Source organism: Ochlerotatus camptorhynchus, unplaced genomic scaffold (genome assembly GCF_037179485.1).
Source record: "Ochlerotatus camptorhynchus isolate MF236.1 unplaced genomic scaffold, CSIRO-AGI_Acam_v1.1 ptg000203l, whole genome shotgun sequence".
NCBI classification, from domain to species: Eukaryota; Metazoa; Arthropoda; class Insecta; order Diptera; family Culicidae; genus Ochlerotatus; species Ochlerotatus camptorhynchus.
The window spans coordinates 3,288,534-3,311,932 of record NW_027040693.1 but is presented as its reverse complement, the minus strand read 5'-3'; the positions used below and the strand labels follow the sequence as shown (position 1 = coordinate 3,311,932).

The 23,399-nt window shown below is 38.5% G+C and overlaps 1 protein-coding gene across 2 annotated transcripts; it reads left to right on the top strand.

The window, feature by feature from the left end:
* The first annotated feature begins 2,705 nt into the window (after positions 1-2,705).
* On the top strand, positions 2,706-21,794 carry Npc2b (Niemann-Pick type C-2b). 2 transcript variants are annotated; one of them, XM_065224036.1, is made up of 4 exons: positions 2,706-3,057; positions 21,061-21,166; positions 21,238-21,354; positions 21,429-21,794. In XM_065224036.1, exons 2-4 carry the CDS (start codon positions 21,085-21,087, stop codon positions 21,710-21,712), a joined length of 483 nt encoding a protein of 160 aa, XP_065080108.1. In that variant the 5' UTR covers positions 2,706-3,057; positions 21,061-21,084; the 3' UTR covers positions 21,713-21,794. The 2 variants fall into 2 exon arrangements, with proteins under 2 accessions (XP_065080108.1, XP_065080109.1); XM_065224037.1 differs by lacking the exon at positions 2,706-3,057 and adding an exon at positions 3,073-3,096.
* The last annotated feature ends 1,605 nt before the right edge of the window (positions 21,795-23,399 follow it).

The window sequence follows — 23,399 nt, the reverse complement described above, 5'->3', positions numbered from 1 at the left end:
TTCTTGTCTGTTCCGTTTGAAAGTAGATAGTCGTACCTTTCAAGTAGTGGCTCAATTTTAAGATGTGGTAACCAAATTGCCGAGAACCAGTCATGTCAACAGGAATCGACACGCATTCTGCTCGGGACTTTTCCGGGTTTTTCCGTTCCGGCTGGCCAATCACAGGTCCAATTGAATGTCTACCAATTCCAAACAAAAGTAGATAACCATACCTTTTGAATGATGGCTGAATCATAACGATTGGTCATTGTATTGCTGAGAACCAACCATGTCAACACGCATCGACACGCATTTTGCAGCCTTTGGGTTATGTCAGTTAATAACTTATTATTATTTCAAAGACACTATTTGGTTACTATTTCCGTAATTTTAGTCACTAAAGTCACCAATATTGCATCGCATCACCACTACCATCCCTGATATTCCATAACTTAAAGAAATAAACAATTCAAACTTCGGATTTTTTTAATTTATTTTGATACAGAAGATGAATCGATTCCGGATCTATTAAGTTTAATGAGTGAAAGAAAATAACGAGCAAAAATAAATGTTAGAATTATAAAATGCATTATTTTCTATAACCAAAAAAAGCTCAGTAAGAGAATTTAAAAATTGCTTGAGTAATGATGAAATATCGTTAAGATTCCAGGTTTTTCCACGAAAGTAAAATTCCCTGAGGATTCCAAGTTTCCCAGCTTTGTCAGGTAGTAGACATCCTAATCTAAGTAATCTAATCTAACACCAACACAGCCAGTTCTTGAAAGCATCCTGGAAAATGATATATATACCTACATCATTTTTCTTGTCTAGTTGATACATGTTTCACATCGAAGATACGTCACACATATCAAAACGGCCAGGCCTACTGTGCAGCATTTAAGGGGCAAGATGATTGAAAAAACATCAGATTAACATTAGATTTGATAAAGAGTCAAACATTGTTGAGATATTATTTAAAATCTAATACTGCTTCTTGATTCTAAATTCGTTCTACGAGTTTCAATTCCGTCCTAACGCATTGAAACGCCATTAGATTTTCTTCGTCCTACGGATAAACGTAGAAAAAGGGAATTCGCTATGAGCGCTTCTTTTGTTTTGAGAACAATGAGTGTAAATATTCACACAATGCGCTCTAACAGGATTTATGTTGTAGCTAATGAACTAACGCATCGGAACAAACCTATTATTGATTTGTGTACAGTGAAATCATTGATGTTATTGATCTTTTCTGATCGATAGAACGGAAATGAGCGATTACGACGAAGTAGTGCTCTACCCTATGTGAAATCTATGAACATAAACAATATTTTTGATTTGAAATACACAATATAGAAATGCAGAACGGCGCGGTGTTCACTACCCGAGTCTTGTCATTATTATCAAGCCATAAAAAGTAACAAGGACTAAAATGTGATCCTTTGATTACTGGAAAATCCTGATTCCCTAGTTTGAAGTTGTCACGACTAGGGTTCGGTGGTAGATCTTATACCAGTAACGCACCACAAAAAGGTGATCTCTCAACGTTACTCATCCATTTTATCCAATTGAACTTGAAGGCTGCCTGACATGTGTTGATGTAGAAGTCCAAATTGTAGACGAAGCTTGACGAAGATCAACATGAACTAGTCCGGTTTATGGTAGTTGCGCAGAATGTCTTCCTTCAATTTGAGATAAACAAATGTTCGGATGTAGTCGATTTTTGATGTGCATTGACAAGCCTTTTCGTGGTCAATAGTCAGGCTCAACGCTGCGACTCAACGAATGATGGAACTAATAATGGGACGAATGATGGGACGAATGATGGGACACCTCGTGGAGGTTCTACTTGGCTTCGAAACAGCTTCTTGTAATCTTGTCCGGTAGTAGACACCCTGTGTTAGAAATTCAAAACTAGCCAGTTTTGAACCCTTGATTAACCAAGACTGAATCATAGAGTCCCTTAACAAGTTTCGTCGCTTCTACTTAATTGAAGTCTATCGCTGGCTTCGAGCTGTTTGAGATCGATCCATATCTAATTTCAAATGCTAAAAGGGCCAAGAGCAAAACAATGATTTAAAATGGTTATCCGTCTCATTTATCTGTTAATTTAAAAACTGCAATTTGCCCCTCCTCGGCACACAATCCTTTCGCCCGAACAAGACTGACCACCACTGTCTGGCATTTCGAACAATTGGAATCGGAGAAAAGCAACCAAGTCATTCCGCCCTTTAGCTTCGTTTCGTTGATTTATCCGTTCCTTCCTTCGGAAAATGCTATCATTTCTAATCACTTCCCACAAATCCTCTCCACCAGACGACGAGAAAAAGGCGTAGCTGGTGCACCACACCTGAGGCGATCGCTTCCACTGAACACTGAAACTCCGCTTGGCGTAGGTACCTACATTGGCCGTCTCTGTAGTCTCGTTGTTCTAATGCGTTGTTACTGTTGTTGCTGTAAAAGAACTGCTACTAGGAAGAAGGTGCTTTTTATTCCCATCATGATCATGATTCCACTCACGATTCACGTGCGTCAAGATGCCGCTCCGGTGTAGGGGGGAAGCCAGACAGTTCCTTGTGTAAAAGTGCTAAACAGCTTTGCCAGGCGGGGAGGAGCATTCAGGGCGATGTTCGACAACGTTTTGTACGGGAGTGCGGGGGTGGTGGCAGTGGCGATGATGGGATGTTTGTAATAATATGAGCTGTGTATAAAACAAACGACTCGCTAGGATCGCAGCTCCAGTCCTACTCGTACGCGACGTTTGTCCAGAAGTCCCCCCGGTCCGGTCTGCCGAGCAGTGTAGTGTGTTTAGAGTGTGGTGGAGAGTCTTCAATTACCAGTTGAACTGCCGCCACTTTCAGAGAAAAGCAATAGAAGCTTCGATCGATTGACACACGCATACGTCAAGCAAGAAGGGTGTGGTGCACAAACGAAGGAGGAAAATAAGAAAGAGCAAAGTGCAGTCTTTCGCCACCCGAGGGGACAAGTCGCGAAAGTGAAAGTCATTTCTAAGTGGTTCGGTGTGCAGCAGTGGTGCAGCAAATACGCAAAAGCTAAGCAGTGCATTGCTTGTTAATTGAAGTAAGTGGTCGATTGCAGTTCGGAGTGTCCCCCATAGAAGTGTGTTATCAACGAAAATATCACAATTCTTCAAGTTGCCATGATTGTTTTTCCAAGAATTATTAGAATCGTTTCATGGAGAAAGTTGTTGTCATATGTTCAAGCATATTCTGCATAACCCTGCTCAATTTCTTGAAATTAGTAAAACAGTTCTCCTGGGCGCCCCGCTTCCTTTGCCCTTAAATGCATAAATGTACGATTCTCTTACAGTTTTGCTTTAAATTTAAAGGAGATCTGTAACGAAATAATTATGTGAAATGGTATGTGCAGTGCACGGATGACTCGTCATATTCGAAAAAGTTGGCTTGTCATTTGTTTTGTGAAACGCATCCAAGTGAATTTCCCTTAAAAGACACACAATATAACTAAATAGCTACAGGAATGACCCGATTTTGTCAGCATCTCCGCACATCAGACGTTTTTTTAAAACTCTTAGAAACTAAACAATGTATATTTTACTGCACAGCCTGCAAATTTCCATCGGGAGTGGTCTAATTTTTCGATTATCTGCAGATCTGAACTGATTTACAGGTCAAATAACCACACATTAAAAATCCGAAAAAAAATATCCTTTGGGACAGTTTTAAAAATCTTCATTTTTATCTTCAAAAATTTATGCAGTGCAAAATCGATACAGAATACAAAATATTCCACGTGGTTGACGATTTCAAGCACCTGCGATGGATAAATTAATCAGGAAAGGTGAACATATGTTCCTCTTCCTGAGTTAGTGTTCATTCAGCCGAATTCCACCAAACGCGAGATGGTAGAAAGAGGTCTCACTAATAGCGATTTTTTTTATTATCGAGGTTGGAACCTAGGTCTGGCGAAGACACATCGTAGTCACCCCTCGGTGTCAAGTTGGTAAACAAGATTTGCTTTTTTAGTGCATAAGCTGTGCATGACTCTCTTGTAACGATGTGATGTTACGTGAAGTATTGCAGCTACGGGGCTGTTCATAAACTACGTAGACAGATTTGTAGAGGTTTTAGAACCCCCCCCCCCTCCTCCTCCGCGTAGACAATCCTTCATACATTTTTTTTGGAATTTGCATGGACCGTCACCCTTATTTGTATGGACCGTGGTCAGTAAAACATTGATTACAGATATTTTCCAAAATGCAGAATTGAACTATTCGGGCGTCACGAATCGCACGGTTTCGTGGAATTCGCTCGATTTTGAAGTTAGATTATGGATCTAATGCGTAAATGTGGCACGGATTGGTTCCACTATGTTTGGATTCAATTAAGGTTTAATTTTAATTATTTGAAGATTCTATCCCAATTATTTCAAGGCAAATAGACATACACACTTAGTTTTTTTTCTGCCGAGCTCGGCTGTGCAAATCTCGTCAAAAAAAGTTTCACTGAGATCTCAGCAAAAGTGACATTTGATTGCTGAGTCTCGGATGATGCTTAGCTGAATCTCAGCAAACAAATGAAATGTTTGCTGAGATCTCAGTGAAACTTTTTTGCCGAGATTTGCACAGCTGAGCTCGGTAGAAAAAAAACTAAGTGTGTAAGTGCTTTTGCGAAAAATGACTTCAATCGACAATTTCTCATGACTGCTTTCTTGTCCACGCAAACAAATATCACCATCATATAGGGGAAATTTTATCAGTGCTGTTTTTATGCAGGTCTGCAGTCAATGGTTTTATTATCTGAACACGTAAATTCTTGGCTTAGAAATATTTCTGTAGTTCCCTGTAGCTGTATTTCAGAATCTGAAACCCTTAAAAACTCTGAAATCTCAAAAATCTCTTAGAATTTCCATGGCCATAAGGTCAATCCCTGTGTGCTTATTAAGGTATATCTACTCGTATCCGAAGTTCTATGAACCTTTCTGAAATAACAACTCTGAAGTTTGCAGATCCTATCTTTATCCTTTTAAGATCTTATTAGTTCACTTATCACAGAATTTCTTTGAAAAGTTCAGAGAGGTTCATATAGCAGTATAGTGCACTCAGGGAAGTCTTGATAATGTTAAATAAATTTACGGAATTTCAAAGAAGATCAGTGAACTTCGGAGAAATTAAGTGGGATTAAGAGAAGGAAGCACAAGGAACTTCATTGTCAGAATATCTCAGAGAAACTCCGCAAACACGTTAAATATGTTTTAGTGAATTTCAGAGGAGTTTAATTCCAGCGAAAACAAATTTTAGAGAAACTCGTGTCCTTTAAAATAAATCAATGATATTTTTGGCAATGTTACGGAACTTAAAAAGGATCATTGGGACTTCAGATCAGAGCAGTTTGGGAGAACAGGAACCTCAGAAAGACTCTTCGGAAACGTTCAAATCAACCTCAGAGAAGTTAAAATCAATGATAGTTTAGGTTTCTTTAATGGAATTAAGAGAACTTCAAAAAGTTTAGGAAATCTTGACAGTGTTTTGTCTGACTCTCAGTTTTCAAAAATTCCTGATGCAGACAAATACAGACTAGTAATCCTATATACAGAGATTCGCGGAAATATTATCAGACGATTTGGCAACGTGATATGTTTAGTTTACAAAAGCTGCTAACACTTGCCCCGGAGCAAAATGTTCCTGCTTTGTGCGTGACTTTATCGTTGTCTACGCTATGCGTTTGTTTGAATTCTCAGTGAACTGGTTAACTATTTTCGCCAAGTTTTGCTCTTACTGTGGTCATGAAACTGCAACGAATGTGTGTGTTTTTTTTCCGGTTTCCGGAAAACGCTGAGCTTCGCAAAAAATGTCAGACTACCGTTGGATATTTCCCTAGTGGATTCTATGCGTTTGTGTAGTGTATGTTACAATGATAATTATTTGGTGGTAGTTAGATAAAATTTAATGCTTCCTACAGTACCACTTCGAGCTCACGCAATTGTATTTTGCTAAATAATTAAAATATATTGCTGAAAAAATAAAACTCACTTCACTTATTAAAAAGGGTGATAAAAGTGCGAGTTTTCTTCTAATTGTCTTGTTGTCTTCGGTGCTCTCATTTCTTATAATTTTTTTTTTCGTCGATCTTGTTTTCCGTGCTGAGCACCAATGCTACCGACGTGCCAGGAAGGCAGCTCCCACACCTGGACCCTACCTATCGACCCATCAACTCATGAACCGGGGACCAACGGGTTTACTTCCCTTCCGAAGGAAGGCGTGATCAGAGATGTTATGCCTCAGAACATCCCGGCGGCGCCCACTGGGATTGAACCCAGGCCTGCTGGGGTGAGAGGTAATCACGCTTACCACTACACCACCGGCGCCGTTGATTTCTTATAATACAAGCAATGAGTGCTCCAAAGACACACCAAAACGATTTGACGGAATCGTGCACTTTTATAACACAATTTGAATTTTTGGGACTGTACAGCTGCAGATGCAATCAGCAATATTAACCGAACTAAAACATATATAAAAATTATTCATTCACAATTTATTATATAATTTTTAACTTTGCATAAGACTCTCGTATGTCATAAGCATTTTACTTCTATGGTATTTTTTTAAATTTAATTTTTAAACTATTTGTTTGAATTTATTTTACCCCGATTACAAAACTTTTCAACTCAATAAGAAATCCTCTGAATATTTTCTTATCAAAATGCTCGTTTGGCTCACATTTTGACAGTTCTCACTGCTCGATTGGCTCAAGATGGCCGCTTCCGCGGATCTCTCTATATAGGATTACTAGTCGCCACTATCTATTCTAGTCGTATGTCACTCATACTGTTCCCTGTGACAAAGTACTATAGGTCACACTCTCGGCTCTGAGCTCAACACAACTTTATACCCCAACACAAACTTCTTCATTCGCCGGCGCCGGTGGTGTAGTGGTAAGCCTGACTGCTTTCTCACCCCTATGGGTCTAGGTTCAATCCCAGCCGAGGTCGGTGGGATTTTTCTGAGGCATAAAAATCTCTGGTCACGTCTTCCTTCGGAAGGGAAGTAAAGCCGTTGGTCCCGGCCCATGTGTATTGAATGGGTGCGATATCTTACGCAGGTGTGGAAGCTGCCTTCCTGCACATTCGATTGCCGTCAATGGATGGCAATCGATGTCCGTCGGTGATTGGCACTAGATTGCGGAACAGAGACCGACGTTAAATAATAAAAAAAAAACTTCTTCATTCATGTCCGAATGTATGGGTTCTATCTCTTATTTCGTCAACCAACCAAATTTAACCATGTCATTTAAAAAGGAGCATCACGACAAGAAACTATCCATTCTAATACGGAGTTCAGATTTCATAAAAGGCCGAAAATTAATTCCCTTCAATATTGGTATTTCCGGAATCGGTATTTCAAGATAGCGGCTTACGATTTCAGAAAAAGTGGGAAATACTGCCAAATACCCTTCAATATGGATATTTTCAGAATCGGGCTGACGTCTAGTGACCAGATATCATTGTCCAATGCCATTTTGAAATCCAAGATGGTGGCTGCTGATTTCAGAAAAGTGGGAAATATTCTCGCCTAACTTTTCAAAAGGTTCTATCTAACATTTCACTCTTTTCGAGAAAAACGAGGTAGAAGATTGACCAAATCTTTTTTGATACTATTTTAAACCAAATCAACTTTTGACATTTTTAAGACCTTTAATAGTAAAATGCGATAGTAAAATTGAAATTGAAATTATAATCTACCCGTTTCATACATTTTTTTCTATGAAAACGTGAAAAATGTTACAAAGAACATTTTGCTCTTGTCAGGTGTACATTAGACATGTTATATAGGACGTTTTGTTATAATCACAGTCACATAGGTCATTTATGTTTTCAACATTATTTGTTTGTTTTTAAGCATTATGAGTGCATAATTTAAGTTAAACGTGTTAAGCGAACAATATGAGTATTGGATAATGCATCAACTTTTTTTAACGGTATATCGCAACACTGCCCACTAGACTGATGCAAAATTTGAAATTTTTGCTCCACAGTGTTTAAACGATTCCAAATTGGATCCTGTTTAGCCTCCTAAAATTTGAACTACATTAGTAAGAAACTGACTTGGCACAAACCATTTCAAGTTTATATGGGTATTACTATGGGAAAACTTATGGTTTTGTTCATATCGATCTAACAATTCACCACATCACTATGCTTTTAAAAATGACAGCAGTGATTGTAGCAAATTTTCTCAGCTACAACTTTGTTCAAAACCACTTTTCAATCAAATGTAAGAAACAAAAGTTATTAATGATTGAAGTCACTGATGTCTTATGATTATGCTCATTCAACTGTTCAGCAGGCAACATTGGTGTTTCTGGTGCGAACAATAGTGCACAAATATCATTGCTACTATGTCACACTGCAGAATACAGTGTTGCCCACAATACAGTTGCTTAATCTTGCCGTAAGATTATCAATCTCTTAAGCAATTAATAACAATTTAATTTGACATTTGGCTGAAAAACAGTATTCCGCAAAGTTGTACTTTGGAAAATTTCCCGTAAGAATAGTTATAGACATTTTCGAAATAGCAATATGGAAAATGGGTAGAAGACAATGGACAAAAAGTTTGGTTTTCCCATAGTAATTTCCATACAAACTTCGAATAGTTTGTGCCAAGTCAGTCTCTTACCAAATCAGTTTAAATTTTGGGAGGCTTAGCAGGACCTGATTTGAAACCGTTTGAGCACTGTGGAGCGAAAATTTCAAATTTTGTATCAGTCTACTGCCCACAAATTGTTTTGGTCGATCGTTGGTGGTTGCGTGAGCTGCTTTTTATTTGATAACAGTGTTATTTTAGGGGCTGTTCATTAACGACGCAGACAGCTTTTCGGTATTCTTGACAACCCCCCCCCCCCTCCCCATGCGTAGACAATTGTCCATATAAAATTTTTTAAATTTGTATGGTTCGTGGATAATTGTCAAATACCTATCAATGTGGGTATTTTGGGAATCGTTGTGATAGCTATGGACTAGCAATTACTGCCTGATGCCATATTGAATTCCAAGATGGCAGCTTCTGGTTATAGATAAACTGGATAGTACTGTTAAATACCCCCATAATATGGGTATTTTCGGAATGGGGACGATATGTAGAGGCTCAAAATCGATGTCCGACGCAATTTTGGAAGCTAAGATGGCAGTCCTCTGTTTTTATAAAACTGTCAAATACCCTACAATAGGCATCTACACGTAGTCTTTGTTACGAAAATATCCATATTGTACACTCAAAATAATCGACACGTTATTGTTGCGGGAAAAATCAAATGGAGTCTCTCTTTCCACTTTTATGATAAATTTACGTGACACAAGTAGAGTCAACGTGATACCCCATGTGTATCAACGGGAAGTCCCTTTAAAGTCAATAGGGTTTTTAATGGAACGCACGTGATTTGCACATACACATATTCTATGTGCATATGTGGGTTTACCCCTAAGTGATTTTCACATATGAAAAAATAAATGAGTGCCAATGGTACACAATATGGAAGAATTACAAGTTGCATGTTTACATGCCAGTTAAATCTTAGGGCTTAATTTCGTGAGGCAATTTCGTGTTGTAAGTATAATGGCTGAACATTTTATGTAACATGTTTCTTTGTTTTAGTCTGACGACACGGAGTACCATGGATTGAAATGCGAGTTAAATCTAGATAGAGCTGGAATTAGGGCCTAACAGCTTTTGTAAACAATGATTTCTCTCGATTATTTCTAGGAATTCAAGCCACGCCCACGCAAACCAACATAACCATCGGTTAGGGGAAAACTTCCCCTACCTGATGATGATATTGATTTGCTTGGACGAGCCTTGAGTTTCTAGAAATCATCGAGAGAAGTCATTGTTGACAAAAGCTGTTACGCCTTAATTCCAGCTCTATCTAGAAATGCCCTTGTATTATATGCGTCCCATATCCTTCCCGAGTCCAGTTTCGCTTGAATTAATTTCTTCTTCTGTGTGCATATTTGCCACAATAAAGATACAATCACAGACAAACAGACATCACACTCACAATCACATTCATCGCAAATAATGTTTTAGTTGAGAATGTGCTTGCATTTGTCATGGTCACTGAAGCATTAAGCAAGCCACCAAATTTTGAACTTATCAGTGATGCCAGTTCTTTTTCACGTCTAGTTAGTAGATGTCAGCTCTTGAAAATGATAAGTGGTCAAGGCATCCCACTGTAGACACATACCACATCTGACGAATACAGAAAAAAAAAGTTGTTGAATATTACGTCAAAAGTGTGATGACTGTATGACTGTAATATTCTATCAACTTTTACCCCTTTTACCAGTTATTGATGTTCAATACTTCATTACCGGGGAACAACTACTGAAGTCTGCTCCCCTTCCCTGCTAGGATTTCGAAGTCGGAAATCATTCACGTCCGAACCTACGCGACTACCGAAACCTTTTTCGAGTTGGAGAATACTTCTCCGTTTATTAATTAATCAATCTCTTTTATACTATCCTAAACCTATTTACTAAGTACATAATTCTTGGGGCATTCTTACCCAATCTACTCTCATTTTCTTTATGTTATTATCACCGGTTGTTCACCGATCGTTGTTTTTTTTTCTTCATTTACTTCATATACCCCATGACTCTAAAGGCCGGCGCACAATAGATACGTTTTCAGGTTTTTTGACAGTTAGCCCATGCATTATCTGTCAAAAAACCCGAAAACGTATCTATTGTGCGCCGGCCTTAACCCGTCATACCGTCGCCACCTAGATCCGAAGTGCAACCTTGCATAAAAATGAATTTGTTGTTTTTACCGATAATTGAACTTCGCATCCAGGGCATTATTCGTCTCGTATGTCCAGTCAGCTGTTTGTAGTCCAAAGTCGAATGTGTTCTGTTTTCCCCTTGATGATATAAATTTGCTGCGTCTATCCACCCTCTCGCGGGACGTTGGCCCTCGTGGCTCTGCACATTAAAGTGATGAAGGGCACTAATTAGTGATGCATTGCCTCGTTTAAAACATGTTTCCAGCAAACGAAAAAGCACACTAAACAAACAAAACAAATCCCTAAAAAAAAAGTCTTAGCTTCTGTGAATTTTTTCTACGGATCCTTATTTCTGCAGAATTCAATCAATTCTATAGATCTACGGAAAATTTAGTAGAACCGACATCACTGACTTCCATCTGTTTTGTGTTGTTATTCAACACAGCTGACGCGTTGACAGAACGAGGGAAAAGCAAGTGGTGAAAAAATGGCATGAACGAGGGATGCGTTGCACATCAATGCTTGGGAATGTGGATGATAGATGGTGCAAGTGCGCATGCAAAATACGCTTGACAATATTTTTTGAAAAATCATTGAAAACCACCATGAATTTCATCGAAAGAATCACATTACTTCTACGTGATAATCCAGTGACCATCTCGCTCACTGAAATGAGTGCTTTCATATGAGAATCACGTAACACTTACGTGAAAAATGCGATGGAAAAAATCTATGCATGTTTTCACGTAGCATTGACGTGAAAACTATTTTGAGTATAGAGTATTTTACAGTCTTTCTTAAAACAATGGCAGCCATCTTGGATTACAAAATGGTGTCGGACATAGTTTCTCGGCATATAAACGTCGTCCTGGTTCTGAAAATATCCATATTGTAGGGTATATGATAGCTTTTTTTTAAACCGAGAGCAACCTTGTTGGATTCGATTTTCAGCATGAAAATTTCCATATTATAGGGTTTCCTCATCCCTTCACTTTAAAGGAATGCCATGAAGCTAAGAGTAGAGTAGACAATACGGGGGCGAAAACGAACCACTTTTCTTTCAAACACGAACCAGCTCGCGATTGGCCGATTTGAAGTGCGGAAGATAGAGATAGAGATAGATATTGTGTGTTGCATGATAATTACCATCTGTTCTCTTTTTATGGCCGTACGACTGCGGCCATTGATTTAACATACGGTGGCTCTTTATCCAGGATTCGCTATCTAACACACCTGTGTAGAATCCTTATGAGCTGGGTTGTAGCATAGAGGTAACTCTAAGACAAGGAGGTCCCGAAGAAACGTGCTCAACTTTTTGGCTCAGCTCTGGTACCACAAACGAAGTGACAGACGACTAACTGGCGAAGAAATCCATTAAAATAATGTGGTTCACTGTAATAGAATTTTCTTGGAAGCTTGTGCCATCATCCACCAGATGGGTTAGTTTTTTTGTTTTGATTTGAACAAAGTTGATTTTGTGTACAATGATTCTTTGACAGTGTGCAAAGAGTGCGTATCATTTTGTCATTTTTTTATGCATTTCAGTTTTGAGTAGAGTGAAAGAGATAGACCAAAATATTCTAGTACATTTGGTGAAAATGCTAGTTCAATCCAATAGTAGTGTTGCCATGTGGTACAATCCAGTAGTAGTGGTGTTGCCATGTGGTACACTGAAAAATTGCAATAGAAGGTTAATCACCAAAGTTTTCGAGCCGCTCCGTCTGTCACTTCGTTTGTGCTGGTACTATCTTCGGTCCCAAGCTAATCGATTCACCCCTCGAAACATAGGAAAATCCACTAACCCCTCTTTTTATCTGTCAAACTTTCATAGCGAATCAAAACAAATATAGTGTAGTACTGGAATTTATACTAGAATGGGGTACGTTAGTCGATTTGCTTGGGACCAATAGACTAGTCAAGTAGTGAGCCAATTTGAATTCGTTTGTTTCGTATTGATTGTTGGTTGCAGCGCGCTTATGAGCGGCGCGCTTCGACCGTCATAAAATGAGAATTTAACATAAGCGCGACAATATAAATAGAGATATAGATAGAGATAAAAGAGTAAGAAACCAGTTGTCTCCTCTTCCTCTTAGCCTTGAAGTAGCTTTATGTCTCAGATTTATACTAATGTACGAGAAAAGCAGGCCTGGGTTCCCAGTCGGCGCCGCCGGAATGTTCTGAGACATAACATCTCTGATCACGCCTTCCTTCAGAAGGGAAGTAAAGCCGTTGGTCTCCTGTTCATGAGTTGATGGGTCGATAGGTAGGGTCCAGGTGTGGGAGCTGCCTCCCTGCAGTGTTCGGAAAATCATTCTCAAATCTCATTCATTGAGCCTCCCTGCGAGAATAAACTCACGTGTGAATGCGGCAAACAAAATTCACGCTTGAGATTCTCATGCATATTCACGCACTCACACTCACAACGCCGAAAAATCATTCCAGCTTTAAACTCATAAAAACCACTCAAACGTCAATTGATATCATGCCTATGTATGTTGTGTAAGTTTTCCAACTCCTGATGCACAAACAATAGTAATAGCATTGAATAACGAAAAATATAAAGCAATGAATTTTTGAACCTGAAAACTCATCGGTGATTTTTGCGACGTTCAATTTTGCAAGGCAAAACTCATAGGCGCATAAACTCATGCATGAGATTTGAGTTTTTGAGCTTTTTCGAACACTGCACCCTGGCGTCGGTAGTATTGGTGCTCAGCACGGAAAACAAGATCGACGGAAAACAAATCAAGGAAAAAAAGAATGTACGAGAAAGGCACTTCAAGCTGAACAATGCATTAGGTCCTAAGTAACATTGACAGATTCTCTTTGTCGACTTTTTCATTGCATCCTCACGGCCATGTTAAGACATTCCCCGCTATTTTCAGCTCACATATCGATGAAAGAAGCTATTATCTAGCTTCGAATACGACACACACGACAGGAAACGGTTGTGTACCTAAGTTTTTAACAAAAGATAAAGTCGATGAAGAGAATCGATCAATGTTACTTAGGACCAAATGCATTGTTCAGCTTGACTTTTCACCGGTCGATGTCAATTATAAAAGGGCCGGCCCAACAGGCAGGTTGCTGAGCACGCGATTGACGACGTCATGTCAGCAGCGAACAGCCGACGTTACAGCTGTAATATATTTTACACTGCTAATCATAAACCTTGCTATGAAATACGAACACCATTAAACGCGAGACTAAACGTTTCCACATTTCACTAATACCAATAAACTGGATGGATCAGACTAAAGAGGCTGAATTTATAACGAGACGATTTGTCAAAATTGAAACAATCGATAGTCTGCCAAAGTCATAGGAAAAGTCATTCCAATCGAGCAGAAGACCTGTCAAATGAATAAGATGTCACCTCTTTATAAATTCAGGCTATTTAGATCAGACTGAAGAGACTGAATTGGGTAAAGATGCGACATCTTATCAGGTCTTCTGCTCGATTTTAATAACTTTTCCTGTGACTTTGACAGATAATCGATTGTTCCAATTTTGATATCTCGTCCCTTTATAAATTCAGCCTCTTTAGGTCAGACTTGTATAATTAATGACATCGATTATTATTGGCATCATTATTTTACGAAATGATAGGAGCTGGTTTGCCTGACAGAATTTTATGATATTGATATTACTTCTCACAGCCGTTAGGTAGCCGCCTCTTGTCAAAGTTCATTCATGAGTTGAATCAGAAACGTTTCGTAAAATGCTCTATTGGGCTATTGGTGTTTTATCAGATAAAGCAAGCTGAACGATGCATTAGGTCCTAAGTAACATTGATCGATTCTCTTAATCGACTTTCTCTTTCATTAATAACTTGAGTACTGAACCGTTTCCTATAGTGTTTTCCGTATAAAATGCTACATATTAGATTGTATCAGCGATCTGTGTGCTGAAATCAGCTGGAAATGTTATAACATGGCCGTGAGGATGCAAAGAGAAAGTCGACGAAGAGAATCTGCCAATGCTACTTTGGACCTAATGCATTGTTCAGCTTGAAATATATTCGGTGATGGGTCATTAGACCGAAAGCACAAAGGCCAAATGAAATTAGACCGAAATTTAAATAATTGTATTAAGCTCTCCAAGCAGAATGTCACGAACACTAATGCAGCGTTTAAATTCAAAGGATTTTGAGTTCTCATAGCATACGGCATCTTTTTTTATGTTCCGGTTAAAGGTAAAATAAGCAGCGTTTATGCATAGTTCATCCAGGATGTCAAAAATTATTGCTACCTCTTCTTCTTCTTATTTTTCTTCTTCTTCGCATTTCAAGCTTATTGCATATCGCATATTAGCTTATTGCGTGCTCTCAACTTAGTGTTCCAGATGCACTTCCACAGTTATTAATTGAGAGCTTTCGATGCCTGTACCATTTTTGCATTGGTATAATTGTATGGCAAGTCCAATCATACTTCTATCAACAATCAATACGAAACTAACGATTTTAAATTGGCTCACTACTAGACTAGCCTATTGGTCCCAAGCAAATCGTTTAACGTACCCCATTCCAGTCAAAATTCTAGTACCACACTATGTTTGTTTTGATTCGCTATGAAAGTTTGACAGATAAAATGAGGGGTTATTGGATTTTCCTATGTTTCAAGGGGTGATTCGACTAGCTTGGGACCGAAGAGAGTACCAGAGCTGAGCCAAAAAGTTGAGCACGTTTCTTCGGGACCTACTTGTCTTAGAGTTACCTCTATGCTTCTATGCCGAGAGAAGTCGAGAAATTTTCCAACCCGAAAAATTCCTAGACCGGACCGGGAATCGAACCCAGCCACCTCCAGCATGGTCTTGCTTTGTAGCTGCGCCTCTACCGACTGAGCTAAGGGAGGTCACAGGTATTGCTACCTCAGAAGATCCTATTATTTTCCCGAGAAGTTGAAATCACACATGAAGAACCTTTAACCACAGACAAACAGACATAATACATTGAATATTTTTAAAAATCGTCAATATTCAACACTACTGCCATCTGTTGAGTATAATGTGATGGGTAATACCATAGAGGTAACTCTAAGACAAGTAGGTCCCGAAGAAACGTGCTCAACTTTTTGGCTCAGCTCTGGTACTATCTTCGGTCCCAAGCTTGTCGAATCACCCCTCGAAACATAGGTAAAACCAATAACCCCTCATCTTATCTGTCAAACTTTCATAGCGAATCAAAACAAACATTGCGTAGTACTAGAATTTCGACTAGAATAGGGTACGTTAATCGTTTGCTTGGGACCAATAGGCTACTAAAGTGGTGAGCCAATTTAAAATCGTTAGTTTCGTATTGATTGTTGGTAATACGCTGAATAGATGGCGGTAGTGTGTAAATGTCAAACGCAAGGGTTATTGGCTTTGGGCGCCACAGGTGGCTGTTCTACCATAGAGGTAACTCTAAGACTAGTAGGTCCCGAAGAAACGTGCTCAACTTTTTGGCTCAGCTCTGGTACTATCTTCGGTCCCAAGCTAATCGATTCACCCCTCGAAACATAGGAAAATCCACGAACCCCTCATTTTATCTGTCAAACTTTCATAGCAAATCAAAACAAACATTGTGTAGTACTAGAATTTCGACTAGAATGTGGTACGTTGATCGATTTGCTTGGGACCAATAGGCTAGTCAAGTAGTGAGCCAATTTAAAATCGGATAATTTCGCATTGATTGTTGGTTCTACCAACTAAAAACATTTAAATTTACCGTTAATGCTTGTTCGATGAACAAATTGCCAGTGATCTGTATGTTTGTCTGTGCTTTAACTAAACTTATCTTCAGATGAATAATTCAGCTATGGAAAAGCTACGCAATAGATGAATAATTTTGAATTCTCATTTTTTCTTAACTTTTAACTTTTCTAACGCCGTATGCATAACCAAAGTTATAAAACATACTTTGTTCGTAAAATAAAAAAAATATGAAACCATCATTTTTCTAGTTCTCCTATTTGCCACAAGCGGCGCTTTATGTTATCGTTAGATTCCTCTGTTCAGATAGGTCTTTTTAATAGAAACCAAGCGATCGATTCAATCTCTGGTGGTGAATAGAAGAACGTCAAAAAGAGTGTTGTGAGCAGAAATTTTTCCCATGAGACATAGAAAGTGGAACACTTTTTCACTTTTCCTGATAAATTGATTCATCTGAGTTGCTCCAAAAGTTGAGCTACAGTTGAAAAATTGAATTATGAATCATTTTTATAGAAAATAATAAATTAGAATAGGGCCTTACTGGTTATGAATAATTTAGGTGCAAATCAGTTCAGCTCTGTGAAAAATCGTAAAATAAGACAGTTACTATTGGAAATTTGTAAAATATTCAATGGAAAATGTTTTATTTTGCTTTGTGAAAAATTCTTGATGTAAACAAAACGAGTTGGATGACGTTTCCTCTCGAACTCGCTTGGTGCACTCTACACTGGTGATGCATTAAAAAGACCTATTGTTTATATATGCCAGACCCAGTACAGTGCTCACAATCAAATTCTTGAATAGTTTGCCAAACCGGTGATCTTATAATTATGGTCTAATACACCTAATGACTTTTGGTCTAATGGGCCTAATGACCTAGTGGCCTTAACCTCTACAATTATTAGGGTGGTATCTATTTTCTCCACCCAGGTTAATTGATTCAAAATTACGATCAATCAATAAGGTGATCCAAGAGACGTTTCTCAGTGGAACTGACAGCTAGAAATCTAGAGTGTGTAAGTGATCTGGTGTTATTGGTGCTGAATGTAAACATAAACAAAGCAGACATTCATATGAGAATAGACTGCCCGTTCTACTGTGATCTGTCAAAAGTTCTTGGTAAACAAAAAAGTCAGCTGATCACAACTGTCTCGTGAACAGCCTTATAAGGGGTTTTCAGAAAAGTTATTGCTGTGAGAATTTCACATACGTACAGATAACAGGTTTATCCGTTAATGATTATGACGAAAGGCTAGGACGAGGAGCACAAAAAGTTCACTTTTCCCATAGTATCTTCCAAGGCCCAGTGCAGTATGAGATCGCAAACAAGTTTGGAAGAATGATGGAGACCTGGTTTTGAATCGATGGAGCTCGGGTGGAGCAAAATCGATGATTTGAATCACCCTAATAGTCATGAAGCAAATCATTCAATTGAACCCCATTTAAACTTAACCACGGAAATGTTAGACGAAGTTTTGATCACATAAAAATTTAAAGTTTCCCATCGAATCGCCCCTTCGCACGAACATTCTAGATTCGCAAATTAACGAAGCCCAGCTTTCGTACCCGGTTTGTCTAATTCCTGATGATTTCCACGCAAACCGTGAGAATCAATTGTATCTGCGATAGTCGTCGTCAGGTTATTAATAATTTATTCGGTAGCGTGAGTAAGCGGTGTACATCCAGGTGGGTAATCACCTGTAACAGCAGGTAACAGTTTGCAGTAGTGACGCAACCGACAATGCACAGTGGTCCAGAATGCAGATTTAGGTGGAATGATATGTTTTGAGCCTGAAATTGAAACATTAGACTAAAAGTATCTTCTACAAAGTTGTTCCTTATAGTTAGGCCCTCATTTTTATGACAATGAATTCTAGGGTGGTTCCTATTATCAATAAAATCAAAAATCTAACTTTTTTGTTTGAATAAATTAAGGTATACATTCTTCTGCGAAGTTATAGCTGAGCTAATTTCAAGCAACTTTGTTGAAAATAACTTTTTTGTATCTCTTAAATTGGCCGATTTAGAGCTATTTTCTTGAATTGAGTTAGGGTGGCTCTTAAAAAAACAGTTGTTTTGCTCTAGTTTTCTTATTTCGAATTTCTCAGCAAAGGTGTCTTTAGATAACTTTTAGATCTTAAAAAGGCGCAATTTTTTGCTGCACAAAGTTTGTCAATATCTTTCGTCGATCAAGAGTTATTGACGTTTTTATACTAAAAATATGCACTTTTCAAATGTTAATATCTCTGGTTGGGGCAAACAAAAAAAAAGTTTTTTTACGGCATTTGAAAGGGCGTATGTTATTCTCAATAATATGACAAAATTAGAGGTATGTTATTTTTTAAACTCGTATAAAATCAATTTGAATTTATTCATATTTTTTACTATATTTGGGTATATCTTTTTTATTAGAAGAGATACATGCAACAAATTCAGCTATAAAACATTCGTCTTAAAGAGTTTGAAAAGTCTCTATAAGATGAATTTCATGATAAATTTCAAATAAAAAAGTTATTGGCAAAAGATGGATTTCATAGGACCACTCTAATGACAAATTTATATAAATTGTGCTTGTACATTTGTTTCAATATTTGGACATTAAATGTCTCCGGAGAAGTTTTTGTTCTTAAAAATTCCCTTCTTTTGGTGTTTGCAAACGTGAGGGTGGTCCTCAAATTAGGGAATTTGTGAAACTAACTTTTTTGTTTTACAAAATAAAAACATGTGTTGTTGAAAAAAGTTGTAGCTAAGATAATTGCAAACAACTTTGTCGAAAAAATTTTTTTTCTATCTCTTAACGTTCTCATTTTAGAGTAATTTTTTTGGAGTTGACTTAGGGTGTTCCTGGAAAAAATAGGTTTTTAGCAATAACTTTTTTATTTGAAATTTCTCATGAAAGTTATCTTATAAAGACTTTTAAAACTCTTTAAGACGAATGTTTTATAGCTGAATTTGTTGCATGTATCTCTTCTAATAAAAAAGATATACCCGAATATAGTAAAAAATATGAATAAATTCAAATTGATTTTATACGAGTTTAAAAAATAACATACCTCCAATTTTGTCATATTATTGAGAATAACATACGCCCTTTCAAATGTCGTAAAAAAACTTTTTTTTTGTTTGCCCCAACCAGAGATATTAACATTTGAAAAGTGCATATTTTTAGTATAAAAACGTCAATAACTCTTGATTGGCGAAAGATATTGACAAACTTTGTGCAGCAAAAATTTGCGCCTTTTTAAGATCTAAAAGTTATCTAAAGACACCTTTGCTGAGAAATTCTAAATAAGAAAACTAGAGCAAAAAAACTGTTTTTTTTTAAGAGCCACCCTAACTCAATTCAAGAAAATAGCTCTAAATCGGCCAATTTAAGAGATACAAAAAAGTTATTTTCAACAAAGTTGCTTGAAATTAGCTCAGCTATAACTTCGCAGAAGAATGTATACCTTAATTTATTCAAACAAAATAGTTAGATTTTTGATTTTAATGATAATAGGAACCACCCTAGAATTCATTGTCATAAAAATGAGGGCCTAACTATAAGGAACAACTTTGTAGAAGAGACTTTTAGTCTAATGTTTCAATTTCAGGCTCAAAACATATCATTCCACCTAAATCTGCATTCTGGACCACTGTGCAATGGTATTCGCTTTAACGATTCCAATTACTTTGAACTAAGTGCAAGTGGTTAATCAACCAGATAAGACTGCACTGAGCCTTGGCAGGGGACACTTCTAGCATCAAAAGGGTGAACAGAGATACAACGTGACAAAATCAGGTTCCAAGATCAGCAACAACAGAGGGCGGTTATAATCCATTAATCACGCATGCCCTACACAGCTGCTGTGCTAATCACAGCTAGAGACCATGTGAAAGGTCAAGCGACAATTTGTCACTCGGTTGTAATTGACATTCAATAACGATCGAAGCGCGATGCTAATTGTTACCTTCCAAGGTGTGATCCAATGCGACCAGGTTGCATCATTAGTGCAGTGTTAAAAACGTTGAGCTAATCTGCGCAACAACATTGTGCTCAAATTTGCTATGACGGTCATCACATCGGTCATTGCAATGTGAACAGCAGAAAAAACTAGCAAGTCTCAAGTGTTGGATTCCCTACTATACACAATATTTGATTTGGGTTTCGCTTGAATTTCGATTTCTGTTTGCCTTTGACTGGCAATGAATGAGAATCATTTTACGGGATTGTTTGCCATTCCCATTAACAACGGGGATGTGGTTCATAGGCGAAGTGAGGCTGAGGGAAGGGAAGTTTTTTTTAGAACTGAAACATAGTAAAGGATAAAAACTACGCATGTTATTCAACAACAAAATTTGGATATTATCTTACAATCCGATTGATCTTCTGCTAATGAGCGAGAGGGGCACCCTCTAGTTCCACCAGTGGATAGGAATTTGAAGATTCCAAAGCCAAGGCACGCAAGTCATGCCGCATAGCTCACTCTGTGAAGATTTTCGTCTGCCGTATCTCAACTGCCTACCACCCGCGAAGCGAAGATACCTCTTAAAATTTGTAGAATAATTTGTTTTTAAATCGTTCGGCATTAGAGCGCCGATCACTATAAAGACCTGTACCTGATCGATAGTTTTTCTCATTCTTTTTCAGAGTCAAGTTTAAAGAAGAGCTAACATGAAATCGCTACTCGTTGCTGTCCTGGCGCTGAGCTGCCTCTATCTGTACGCCGAAGCTACCGTAGTCAAATCCTGTCCATGTAAGAATTCAAGATTTGTTTTTGTTGTCTGCGTTTCGAACGTATTAATAATGGAAATTTTATGCCTACAGCCACTAAAAGTCTGATCCCCATAGAGCAGAACACGATCGACATCAGCAACTGCGTCAAAGGCCCATGCAAGTTGAAGCGCAAAACCAAGGTCGCCATAAATCAGAAATTCACGCCAAGTAAGTAATGATGCATTAAGCTCCAAAACAAAACAGTGCAACTAATCTATTCTGCGTCTTCTCTTCCGCCACAGCCGAGGACATTAAATCACTCACGACGACCGTGTTTGCTCAGGTGCTTTCGCTTCCGCTGCCGTTCATTGGAGTCGATGGAACCAGTGCGTGCGACTTCATTTTCGCCGAAGACGGTGAAACCAAGCTGGGCTGTCCGTTGAAGGCCGGCGTACCGGTTGTGTACAGGCGCGAGTTCCCCGTGCTGGAAATCTACCCGAAGATGAGCTTGGTCGTGCACTGGGAACTGCAGAGCCGAGGCTCCAAGTCCATCACCTGTTTCGAGGTGCCGGCGAAGATCGTCTAAGGAAAGATTGTTCTTTTTGACGACAATTTTTATTTTGAAAGACAACTGTGAGGAATATCGTACGTTTAAACACAATAAACGCGGCTTAAGTGTAGTGATATGGAACTTTTATTCATGACAACATTCCATATGTAGACGACTCTTCTTAGTAATTACGCGTCCAGATATCATCAACAGTAGCGCACAACATCCGCCCCCATGTCGAAGCTCATTCAAATCAGTCCACAATGAATCTCCTGCCCGTGTTCATCACCGTTTTCAGTGTTTTGCTCCTCTATCACATTTTCAGTTCGAAACCCACCACCATCACGTTCGAACGCATTGAACAACTTTCCGGGGCAGATGTAGCCAACTTCAGTAACCTGCAGATCCTCGGAGCTAACGATACCGTACAGTTTGTCAATGGAACGTGGGAGCTGTTGCAAGATTTGGACAACAATTGGATTTACTACGAACGATTGTATTATCAACCTCCAATGGGAATGTTGGGATCAGGAACGTTCCATCCAATGAAGGTACCGAATCGATCGTTTCGAGTGTGTGACTATCTGAACAGCGATCAGTATCGGATCTGGTGGGCCCATAACCGATATACCAGCAATTATCCAGCGCCACAAACGGAAAGGTGGTTTTGTCCTTTTCCGAAGGGTGAATACCGTGTGCTCTCGATGGCTCTAGGGATTGAATCTCCACCGTTGCTTGCAAAGGCTGGGCTGTATAAAATTGAGTTTGGTTTGGTACATATTGGTTTGGTGCGAATGGTAGGTTTGTTATATTTAAGAATTGAACCTTTAATCACTAATTATCAAGTCGGTGGATAATAAATTGAAATAAACTCATTCCGATTTGTTCTCTTCTTCGTGACCAATACACGGTGTTACACGGCTAAAAAATGTTTTCAAGTGATCTACTGAAGGTTATTAGCTTAATCGAGTACATCATGAAATCACAGTGGAAATTGTTCTAATACTCCTATTATTGTTAAAATACCAATTTTTCGTAAGTGACCTCATACTATCATGAGTAACTTAATCATTTTCTAAGTAGCTCATCACATTTTTTAGTACACGCTAAGAGAAATACACTTTAACTATACAATACATCTTAAAACTAAAGTCAAAAGGTACAACACAATAAACACTTTATCTTCCGGTATCCAAAAAGGCTCCTCCATCAGAACTGGAGCCGCTTCCAGTGGTTTCATTGTATGGCAGTTACGTCAACGAGGGTCAGAGCGCTTCCATTGCAGCAATGGACGCAAAACGTGGTCAGCACTCACACATTCATCAGGAAACGGTTGCTTTCCAAAGTCGACGACGCATCGACCGAAAGAACTGCTGATGAAGAACAATGAGGAGGACCACACAATGGTTGCTGCCGAGTAAACAGACGATCGCGTGACACACATCGAGAGTGGCCTGCTTTTGTCGACAGCCGAGTGAACACAGCACACTACATTTGATTTGACTTCTTTTTGTCCGTTCCACTCTTTACTTAGTGATTCAGCCTGAATCCAAAGGGCACATCCCAATCTGTGCCGAAAGCTACACTCAAAATAATCGACACGTTATTGTTACGTGAAAAATCACGTAGGGTATCTCTTTTTACTTTGCTGTCAATTTTACGAGGCCCAAGTAAACGCTACATGATACCACTTATATGTGAACCGAAATTCCTTTCGAAACCG